The following is an 11288-nucleotide window of genomic DNA, read 5'->3' on the forward strand; positions in this document are numbered from 1 at the left end:
AATGCAAAATTTATTATAAATTACATGTATCTTTAAATACGGCTTTGACCGTTAACTTATTTACATTATCATTGCATACTGATTAAATTAAAAAAGATATTACTTCTATAAATACTCTCACAAAATTACTCTCTTCCTCATTGATTATATTTTCTAACAATGGTGAATAATAGACTTTCACCCTTCTCTCTATCCTCAAACTCTGAGAATGAATCTTCAGAGAACAATGTTGTGAATTTTGTCACACCGTTAAGTGTCTCTCTCCCCAATACCACCACCAACATTAACCATGAAAAAATGATTATGATAGTTTCTTATTAACTCTGTTCCTTGGATTTTTTTTGTCTCGTTTTTTTTTTTGCTGTTGATGTGATTCTGACCTTGATAAAGAAAACATTTTCAATGGTTTTTCACCTTTGAAAAATCCAAATAAATCTCGTTAAAATGAACAAAATGCTATTACATGCTGTATTGTAATGAAAAAAAAATCATTGTATTTTCATGTTAGTTTATTTTCAAGTTATATATGTTTTTAATCCTGTAATATGATCGAATATGGGAATTAGTCCCTGCAATATGACATTCATATGCTAACCGGACAAATACCAAGTCAATGTTAAAAGCACACATGGCAGTTGTCCAATGAATGTATGCATGCCATGGTAGCTTTTTTGAGTGACATTTTTAAATGAGGAAATAATCTATTAGAATGTGATGTTATACGATAAAACATAAGAACTTTTTTTAGGAATTAAAACCCAGACTTACTCATATTACAGCGACAACTAACATATACTTTCTTCATCCCTTAATACTCGTACTCCTAAAAAAAAGCACATGTATTAAGAAAAATTGTTAGAATAATAAATTTGTTTAACAAGTGTGTGATTATTACTAATCACTCTTTATGTATAAATTTATTCAATACTGATTTTTCATATTTTACGAGACAAATTTTTAGTATTGAACAAGGATGTATTTAAAAAAGGAGTAATAAATGCATCTCAATTATTTCGCAAACAGTCATATATTTAAAGATAATTAAATTTTTGTAAATGGTCTTATATGAAAAAATTAACTCATTACCCATGAACAATTTCAAAGTTCTTTTTAGGGTTTCCAAGTCGGCGACTGGTTTCCTGAATGTTCTCTTTTTTCTGCTTATCTATGGTCGACAAAACATTGTTCATTTGTGTTCTTTGTGGCTCTCTTAAACCCTTTTCGGTAGGTTCCATCAACTCCGGATTTTCCAGATCAAGTTTCTTGTTTTAAATTTGTTCTCAAATCTAGTTTGTCCTTTAGGGAATCTCCTTGCCTCCTTCATAACTCGCACCAATTTTGTGGTGGTGTAGGTCCTAGTTTTCTAGGTGACTAGTATGTGATTGTTGTTTACTCAAGCATGGTTTGTTGTTCCCAATCACAGTGAGTAGTTGGTTTTGGAACCGTGATTGTGTTGGCGAACGGGTTCACCGCCATTATGCAAAGAGTTAAGTTTGTATGAATTTGTCTTTGGTTCTTACTTGTGTATTTCTTGCGTCAATATTTTTAGCAATTTGGTTTCAGGTAATTAAACTTAAAATCAATTTTTTTGCGATAATTTTAAGTGCTAGCAATTGAGATAGAAGAAGGCAATGGAGCACTGTCCTGTTACAAAGCTACAACGCTGAAGAATTTCTTTTTGGTGCTAGCAATTGTACTTATGAATTTGTTCAGGCTGCACTTTGCCAAACTTTTAATCATCCATTTCCTTGTCTCATGTTGTTTCTTTGATTCTCCTCAAGTCCATCAGTCTCAATTTCTTGGCTTCTTTCCTATGAAAGTCTTCATGTAGGCGCCTAGCAACATGTCTGTCCATCACAAATTTTATGATGGTTCTTTGTAAATAATTAATGGAATGAACCAATTTGATTAAGTGAAGCACGATTAAGGGACCTAAGATAAGAGTAACAAAAATTGATTACTGAGACCAAAATAAAATCAACAAATTAGTTAATAGACAAAAAAGTAATTTAGCCAAAATCATTCCAAATCCATAGAGTATCATCACAAAGAACGCTTGCCTAGGAAGAGTCGTGAATAATAGCAAGTTTTTCCTTATTTAATTGTTGGTTTTATGGAAATTTATTTTGATTGAAAGTGAATTGAATATAAAGACTTCATATTTTTATTTTTTGATAATCAAACAACTTCATTAAACAACAGAAGTATTACAAGAGACAAACATCATTCAAAGGAAGGGGATATCCCAACCAAGACTTGTTCCCTACTTGCATAGCATAACCTACAATTCTATGGGCTAAAACATTCAAATCTCTACCAATAAAGTTAACAGAAACCTTACTAAAAGCATTCATAATAGTTTAACAATCTGCCACAATGTGTTCAATACTAGCAATAGAATTAGAGCCCCTAATGCATTCCACTACAGCCAACGCATCTGACTGCACAACAATTTCTTTAATTCTTGGGTTAATGGTGTTTTACCTCCTGTAATATAGGTCATTTTTGGTTTTCCCCCCTGTAATATAGGTCATTTTTGGTTTTCCGCCCTGTAAAATATTTTTTTTGATTTACCCCCTGTAAAAAAAAAAAAATTGGAATACCCCCCTAATAGGTCATAAAAAAACGAAAAAGTTATGCAAAAAAAATAATAAAGTCGTTTTTTTATGACCTATTAGGGGGGTATTCCAAAAAAAAAATATTTTACAGGGGGTAAATCAAAAAAAATATTTTACAGGGGAGAAAACCAAAAATGACCTATATTACAGGGGGGTAAAGCACCATTAACCCTTAATTCTTTGATCCTTCGCAAGCTGCATACACCATCGGATGCCAAGAGCTTCAGCAGTTTTAGGATCAGCTGTCATTTGTTCCTTTTTGCAAGCTGAGAATGTTGTTAAACTTGTATAGTCCTTGAACACGCAAACATACGCAGTATAGCCGTCCGAGAAACAACCTGCATCAACAGAAATCACATGAGCATGAGAAATTTGAACTTGGCTCCTGTTGTGCGCCATGCTTCCTACTCTTCGTCTTCTTTGGGACAGCTTCATTAAAATCCACAACAAAATCCCTTGCTGCATTAGCTATCTCAGGGGGAAAGGGATTAGCTTGATTGAAAATAATTTGATTTCTAGCATACAACAGTTTCCACATAATTGAACAAAAGATTTGGGCTCCTAAAGTATCCTTGCCCATGAGCCATTTGTGAAGCCATTGATTTAAGGTAGAGTCTAATGGAACATGGACCCCAAGGCTAGATGAGAACCATACAACCTGTGCAAAGTTACATCGCATGAAGAGGTGTTCTGATGTTTCCGGTTCAAGGTTGCAAAGCGGGCACACAGAGTCAATTTTAATTCCTTTTTTACACAGGTTTCCTCTTGTAGGTAAGATATTTTTTGCCGTTCTCCAAAGAAAATTATTGACCCTATTTGGGAGGTTGATACTCCAAATTCCTTTCCACGGTTTGTCATTTGTAGTAGATGAAGCTGGTAATTCTTTCCTTCTTTCCTCTCCCAACAGGTGGTAAGCTGACCGGACTGAGTACTTTCCATCTTTCTCTCCATCCCATATAAATGTATCTTCTGGGAGTCTGAAAGATAAAGGAATACTAGTAATTTGCCTTGCTTCAAAAGTGTTGAAAATAGAGAAAATCAAGTCTCTTTTCCATTGCTTGGTGTCCTGGTCAATGAGAGCACTCACAACAGCATCCTCATGGAGAATCTTCACTTGGCTCTGAACTCTCAAAGTGCTCAAGCTTGGGAGTCAGTTGTCCTTCCAAATTTTGGTTGTCTCGTCATTTCCAATCCACCATTTTCCCCCTTTTTCAATTACTACTCTGGCACTCATGATACTCCTCCAGGCATAGCTAGGCATGTAACCTACTTTTGCATCCATGAAACTCCCTCAAGGATGATAGCGGCTTTTGAATACTTTCCCCATCAAAGTATGCTCCCCAGTCTGCAATCTCCAAAAATGCTTACCAAGCAGTGCACTGTTAAAGTTGCTAAATCCTCATAACCCCAGACCCCCTTTGTTTTTTGTAGTAGACATACGTTCCCAGCTCATCCAGTGAATTTTCCAATTCATAAAGACTTCATATTTACTTCAAAATGAGTTGAATAATAAATTTAAAGTTAAAATTCATTGGTAAGGCTAAAAATATATCTCAGTTTCAAGTTAGAATCTACTGCGTAGAAGTAAAAACAAATCAACTCATAAACACTCGAACATGTTAAAACTCAGCCTTATATTTCTAGAATAAATTTTACCACACAAAAGTTAATTAAAACATCAGGTACAGCTTAATGATGAGAAATAAAATTATTTATTTATTTTTTCCAAAAGCTATCTTGGGAGGCTAGAATAAAAAAGAACATATTTTTCCAGAATAAGCTAATCCAAACATGCACTAGATAAGATATCAAGTTTAGACTTCCAATTCATAATTCAAACTACTATCTAACTCAAGTTTCCTGCATCACGAAATATGTATCGTGTTCAATTAGTTTTCTTGAAGAAAATATTTTTCTTCTAGTCATTACTATACCATCAGAGTAGCTGGACACATGATAAATGAAACCATTTATTTTGGGCTGGAAATCTACATACAGAAGTGTTTTGGGTTAATAACACAATATGGTTGGATTGCCAGCTATAAGATTTACGAAGGATGAACAAAAGGTAAAATCATGATTCATGGAGGCAAAAGAAGTACACAAGGTTTCAGTCCTAGTGAAGAGCAAAATAATGAAGTGCAATTAAGACATTGTTTTCAATAAAACAATATTCTGCAGACTATATAGCCGAAATAAAACGAGGTAATAAAGCAAGTGTGTGACATCCATGTTTTAAAACTCAATACCTATTGATAAAACAATTGATTTGAATCCATCTTGAGTTCTCTAATAAAGGGGTCCCTACTCCCTAGCAGCAATAAGTTGATCAGTAGATACAGAAAAGAAGAAAAAAAGTCGAAGACATTTGATTTTAGGCATCGGACAAACTGTTACTTTAGGAAAAAACAGTTAAACTTGTGGCAACAGAATCTGAAATCTGAATTGACAATACAAACTCCAAAGGATGCCAGGTATATACAAGCATCACAAATAAATCAATTGTCCATGTTAAGTCGCAAAACCTAATCCACTATCCCGAGTTTCACTCAGAATTGCAGGCAAAACGTCCCATTGTCCGTGCACACGTATTAATGCATGTGGAAAGATAACATGAACATGAGAGACATAGATGAGGGAGTTGTATTAACCTGGTCAATGTGGTTATTGACAATTGTGGAGTTCCATTAAAAGAATTGATAAATTACTTCCATATCGAGAATTTCATTTCCCCAAGCACAATCGTACTGGATGTTTGAAGTAAGTGTCCGTCCAAATTTTGAAGTAACTAAGTACAACATGCAACATAAGAAATTACAATGCACTTGCTGAAGCACATGAATAATCTCCACCGTCAGGTAACAGGCCATTGTTGGCCATTTCCGTTAGCAAGTTTAAAACGACATCCATGTGACCTTCTTTAAAATTAATTCGAACAAGTGCTTTAGATAACTCGGCATCATTGAGCGTACAGCTGTTCAATATATTTTGCATTACCGAACTCAGCTCATCATTCATCCCTTCCTTCGACAGAGCTTTGATGAGAGCAATTACAGTCACCATATGAGAAACAAAACCGCAATGCACCATCTCAGTATACATATTATATGCCTTACGAACATTACCATGTCTACAATGTCCGTGTATTATTAAATTATAAACTGTTCCGTCAGGCTTAAAATTCCTCTGATGCATTGTCTCAAAAACTCGATCCGCTTCATCCATTAAACCCTTCATGCAGAATCCTTTAACAAGACCTACCACACTCTTAAACTCGTTACCACTGCAGTTTTCGATCAGAGTTTCGTACGTCACATCATTCGGTACAGACTCGTCATAAAACAACTTCAGAAGAAGCTTCTTAGCTTCTCTTGTCCTAGCTTTCTTATTAAGTCCATTAATAAGTACACTATAAGTAACAACATCAGGCAAAAAACCCTTCTGCATCATTTCATCATGCAAATCAAGAGCCTTACTCAGTTCACCTTCAACACAATAACCATTCATCAAAGTAGTATAAGTAACCTCATCAGGCGATAAACCTCGGCCCAGCATCTCCTGGAAGAGATCAAAAGCTTCCGAAAGTTTTCTCTGGCAACATAAACCTTGTATGAGCGACGAATATGTCACGGCATCAGGCAAAATTCTCTTCTCAACCATCTCCAACTTCATTTGAAACGCTTTCCCAAGCTCCCCATTTCGGCAAAACAGGGATATAACAGTACTATAACTAACAACATCAGGAAACAAACCCCTCTCAACCATATCCTTCAAAACTCCAACAGCTTCCTCAACTCTCCCCAAACAACAAAACCCGTTAACAAGTGCATTGTAAGTAACAACCGAAGGCACAAATCCACTATCAACCATTTCACTCAAAACCTTATAAGCCTCATTCATCAACCCTTGTCTACAAAACCCATCAACTAAAGTAGTATAAGTTCTCTCATTAGGACTAAGTCCCCTATCACGCATAAGACTCAAAATCTCCATCGCACGACTCAAATTCTTAACCTTACACATACCATTAATCAAAGTAGTATAAGTAACAACATTTGGCGACAAACCCTTACCAGACATCTCATGAAGTAGAACAAGCGCCTGATGAAAATTCCCATCCTTGCAAAACCCATTCACAAGCGTGTTATACGTAACACAATCCGGACTCAACCCCTTCAAACTCATCTCCTCGATCACTTCCATTGTCTCATTCATCCTCCCTTGACCACACAAACCATTAATAACGGCATTATACGAAATCAAATTCGCCTCAACGCGTTTTCCACCCATAATTTTCAACAAACCGAACGCTTCATCTAACTTATTCTCCTTACAATAACCACTTATCATAGTATTATAAGTAACCACATTTGGTAAACAACCTTTCGTCTCCATCTCATTCATGAAATGGAGACCAGAATCAAATCTCCCCACGGAAACCATTCCGCGGATCATTACATTATAAGTGTATATATTCGGTGACACATTGTTTCTAACCATGTCACAAAAAACACGGTTAGCCTGTTGAATTGATAATAACGAATGGGGTCCGCTACGTATGATTGAATCGAGTATTGAATTGTAGGATAACACGCCCGGGGAGAAGCCATGGCGAGTAGCGAGGTGGAGGGTGTGAATAGCATTGTCAATGAGGTTTAATTGGGAGTATGATTTGATGAGTAAGTCGAAAACGGCGGAGGATGAGTTAGTGGTATGGTAGGTTTCTTTGATGTGATGGAAAAGGGTGGAAGATGTGGTGGTGTTAGTGGTGATAAGGTTGTGAGCGAGGGTTTGAGCGGTTTTGAAGAGATGGAAGCGAGTGAGGATGTGGAGGGTTAAGATTTTAATATGGGGAGTGAAAAAAATGTGGGGGTGTGCCCAGTAAAAGAATTTGAGAAGTAAGGGTTTGGTGAGTTGAGAAGTGAGGAGGAGGTGGGTGGCTGCGTCGGGAGTGAAGTGGGTGGCGAGTGATGGGAGGTTTTGTGGGTGGCGGGTTAGATATGTGATTGCTTTTGTGGCTAAAAGGGTGGGGTTGGGATTGGGGGGTGGCATTTTTGCGTGGTGGTGGTGATTGGAGTTTGTTTGAGTGGTCAATCACCGCGGCGGTGCTCACGGCGGAGGTTGGCGGGAGGGGCAGCAGAGGTGAGAAGAATGGAGGCGACCAAGAGAGAGGAACATAAAGATGTTTTTTTTAAATGTGTTTTTGGTCCTTTTAAATGATGGAGAAATGTTTTCTGAAAATCAATTTTGGAGAACCTAACAAATTTTTGTAGTATCTAGAAGTCCTAGTTCAACTGATAAAGTGTCGAAATTGTTAGGCTGGATGCCATGACCGGGGTTCGAACTCGGTACCTCCACTTATGTGTGTAAGTTTATAATGGCTTTGCCATTTCGTCTATCTACAAAAAACAAAACAAAAAAACAAATTTTTGGACTTGATTTTACCGAGAGCTAAACCATTTGGTCAAGATCGCACGATCCAAATTTTAATTTCGAATTTTATATATATAAAATCTAAACTTGAAATTTGAATCGTCCGATCAAAATTAAACACTCTAAATGTGTTGATTGTGTGTATTCAAACTCCACTCAATTCTTCAGTTTTCTTCCATGATTATTTCCCTTATTATGCATAGTCTCTCTTATACTTCGTTATCTTTTTTATGAAATGGCAACAAGACCGAGAACTTTTCACTCTCATGAGGTCTTAGATAAGGTGACCCTTTCTCCCCATATCTTTTTGTGCTTTGTATGGAGCGACCTCGGGAAATGACCCAAGAAGAGGTTAGAACTGGAAGTAGGATACCCCTTCAAGTTTCGGCTAGTGGCCCTAGCATCTCCCACCTCATTTTTGCAGATGATGTGTTGTTGTTTACCAAAGTCAAGCCATCCAAAGCAAGGAAAAATTAAGAGGGAAAACTTGTTAGAATTATGGACAAAGTCGCCAATAAACTGGCTTCTTGGAAGGGAAAACTTATCAACAAGCCAAGTCATGTGACTCTTGTTAATTCCATTTCATTTGCTATCCCTGTTTATAACATGCAAATCCATTGGCTTTTGTAGTATGTGTGTGACCATCTTGATAAAACAACTTGTAGTTTTATTTGGAAAGGATCGACAAACAAGGGTATGCATATGGTTGGTGGGGAAAAAATTACTAAGTAGAATATGGGTCTTGGAGTGAGAATAGCGAGCAACCAAAACATTCCACAATTTGGTAAATTGGTGTGGAATATGCTTACGCCTAATATGAAGGTGAGAAAAACACAAGAAGGATGTTGAATTGTGTTAGCTTTTTCTTCGTTTTCTCCTAAGCTGAAAACACTGTCATAAGCAAGTAGAGTTCTCCTTCTGAAATGATATTCAGGACTAAATGCAGCGGATAAAACAGAGAGAGAGAGAGAGAAGAAGAAGAAGAAGAAGAAGAAGAAGAAGAAGAAAGACACAAAACAATTATACAGGTTCCTTCCACAAACCGGAAGTAGTCATGTCCCCCTTGCACTTCCAAGGAGAGTTCACTAAAAATGTAATATTTGATTACAACTGCTCACTGCTAAACTTAGCAAGAGACTTCAAATTACCCAAGCACAACTGCAAGAGATTTCCTATGCTCCTGAACACAATCAAGAGACTTCTAATGCTCAAGCACAACTGCATGAGACTTCCAAATTCAAACAGATTTACAAAGAAAATTGTTTGAGTTTGAACACTTGATATACAATCAGTGGTATTCACAATACAAATCAGATACAAACTCTTAAAACTCTAGAATTTCTAAGATATGAACTTTGATAAGAAATTCTAAGTGAACTTTTGATGCAGAACAATTTCAGCAGAGTTTTGGCACTTTCAAATTGTTGTAGAGTCTTGCCATTCTCTAAGTCTTCACTTCTTTATATAGAGGTGTGAAAGAGACGTTGTGAATTGCCAACACATCAAAATAGAGTCGTTTCGAGCTTTGATCAATCACCAATGATCTTTTGCCTAATATGGTTATTGTCATATGAAGAATCAATTTCAAATCCTTTCCCAGTATGTAGGAACATTGTTGCAGGCAGATATATTATTCTTGTCTTGTAGCAGAGACACAAACTGATTAGTGGAGATAGTGTTTGTACACTTCGTACAATTGTACTATGTCAACGCTCTTCAAAGAACAAGCATCCAATGCTTTCAAATCCTTTCAAAATAGTCGTTGCTTCACTCCTCTGGTCTTTTGCAATGCTTGGACGAGATTGAATTCATTGAACAACCTTTGAAGCTCTAAGTCTTGCATCTTCTGATGAACTTCAGCTTCTGGTGATCTTGCTTCTGATGAACTTCAGCTTCTGGTGATCTTGCTTCTGATGAACTTGCTTCTGATGACGTCATCACTTCAGAAGCACTTTGACTTCAGGAGCACTTCTCTTCAGATGTTTCAAGCTTCCTTTTTGTTGATTCCTTAACTTTTAATTTGCTCTTTCAGAACCTAATAATGATATCAAATTTTTGTCTATGATCCTGTACACTTGAAAAAATATTAGCAAATCCAATTGACAATTTTTAATACCTTATTATCATCAAAACTCTTAAAAGGTAATGTTAAACACATTTTGTTCCAACATAATAATCATTTATGTCACAAATTCTTTCAGAAAAATACTTAAAAGGGTCAGATATCTTCCTTGCAAGAAATAGTAAAGGCTCCCTATTTAGAATGTTGTTGTAAAATTGCTTAAAATATTGGAAGATGGTTTTAAGTTTAAGTTTGGTAATGGTACAACTAATGTGCGGTAGGAACCATGGTTGCTAAAAGATCCCTTATGTTGTCTTGTGTCATTTGTTCATACGCAAGATGTTGATTTTGAAATAAAAGATGTTATTAATCAGGAGGGTGAAAACTTGCATTTGTTTACATTATTCTTTCCCAAGATGTTCGAAGTAGAATTTTGGAAACCAAAACTCTTTTGGTGGATAATGCCAATGATAATTGGATATGGAGTAATTGTACCTCATGTGTTTATTTGCCAAAATATGCATATACTTGGTTGAATCATCAGGAAATGAACCCTTTAATACCTACAATTTCTTGGAAATGGATATGGAAGATTAAAATTCCAGCAAACATCCAATTATTCTTTTGGCAAGTGATCCATCTCGCGATTTTCACGTGAGCTACCTTGAACCATATAACCATCCCTTTAGATTTTACATGTCTTATTTGTGAAAATGAACCTGAGACATTGATCCATTGTCTATTTAATTGTAATCGGGCAAAAGCTATTTGGAACTCGATTGTCTGTCCTAGCTGCAATCTCCCTAATGAGGATAGTTTGATCTTCATTTGGTCACATGACAATATTGAGATACCCGGTATTGTGATCCCTATTACCATGTGACTCATTTGATGTGCTAGAAATCCTAAGGTTTTTTTAGTGACACGTGATGTTGCTCATGCTTTTAATGATACACATGGGGAGAGTACAAAACATCAGGCTCGATTTATCACTTGGAAGAGAGGAGCATCTGACACATATATCCTGAATGTGGATGGTAATGCTCAATACAACTCGAGAATGACATATTTTGGTGGCTTAATTAGAGACTCCAATGGAGGTTTCATGTGTGAATTCTATGGTAATATTGGTTACTCGAATATTCTTCATGTTGAAATGTTGGCTTTGCTTCATG

The 11288-nt window shown here is 36.3% G+C and overlaps 1 protein-coding gene across 3 annotated transcripts; it reads right to left on the minus strand.

Moving 5' to 3' along the window:
• Positions 1-2167: 2167 nt before the first annotated feature.
• LOC25482653 (pentatricopeptide repeat-containing protein At5g39710) lies at positions 2168-7834 on the minus strand. Of its 3 annotated transcripts, none has more exons than XM_013611241.3 (3): positions 5270-7834; positions 2789-4108; positions 2168-2455 (listed from the first exon to the last, which is right to left on the minus strand). In XM_013611241.3, exon 1 carries the CDS (start codon positions 7668-7670, stop codon positions 5433-5435), a length of 2238 nt encoding a protein of 745 aa, XP_013466695.1. In that variant the 5' UTR covers positions 7671-7834; the 3' UTR covers positions 2168-2455; positions 2789-4108; positions 5270-5432. The 3 variants fall into 3 exon arrangements, with proteins under 3 accessions (XP_013466695.1, XP_039689966.1, XP_039689964.1); XM_039834032.1 differs by having other exon boundaries at positions 4868-7834; XM_039834030.1 differs by having other exon boundaries at positions 2789-7834.
• Between the last annotated feature and the right edge of the window lie 3454 nt (positions 7835-11288).

The sequence above is a fragment of the Medicago truncatula genome, chromosome 1 (genome assembly GCF_003473485.1).
Source record: "Medicago truncatula cultivar Jemalong A17 chromosome 1, MtrunA17r5.0-ANR, whole genome shotgun sequence".
NCBI classification, from domain to species: Eukaryota; Viridiplantae; Streptophyta; class Magnoliopsida; order Fabales; family Fabaceae; genus Medicago; species Medicago truncatula.

What these genes read in the sequence shown, in the direction of transcription:
- LOC25482653 (XM_013611241.3), bottom strand. Translation starts at nt 7,670, where the DNA reads ATGCCACCCCCCAATCCCAACCCCACCCTTTTAGCCACAAAAGCAATC.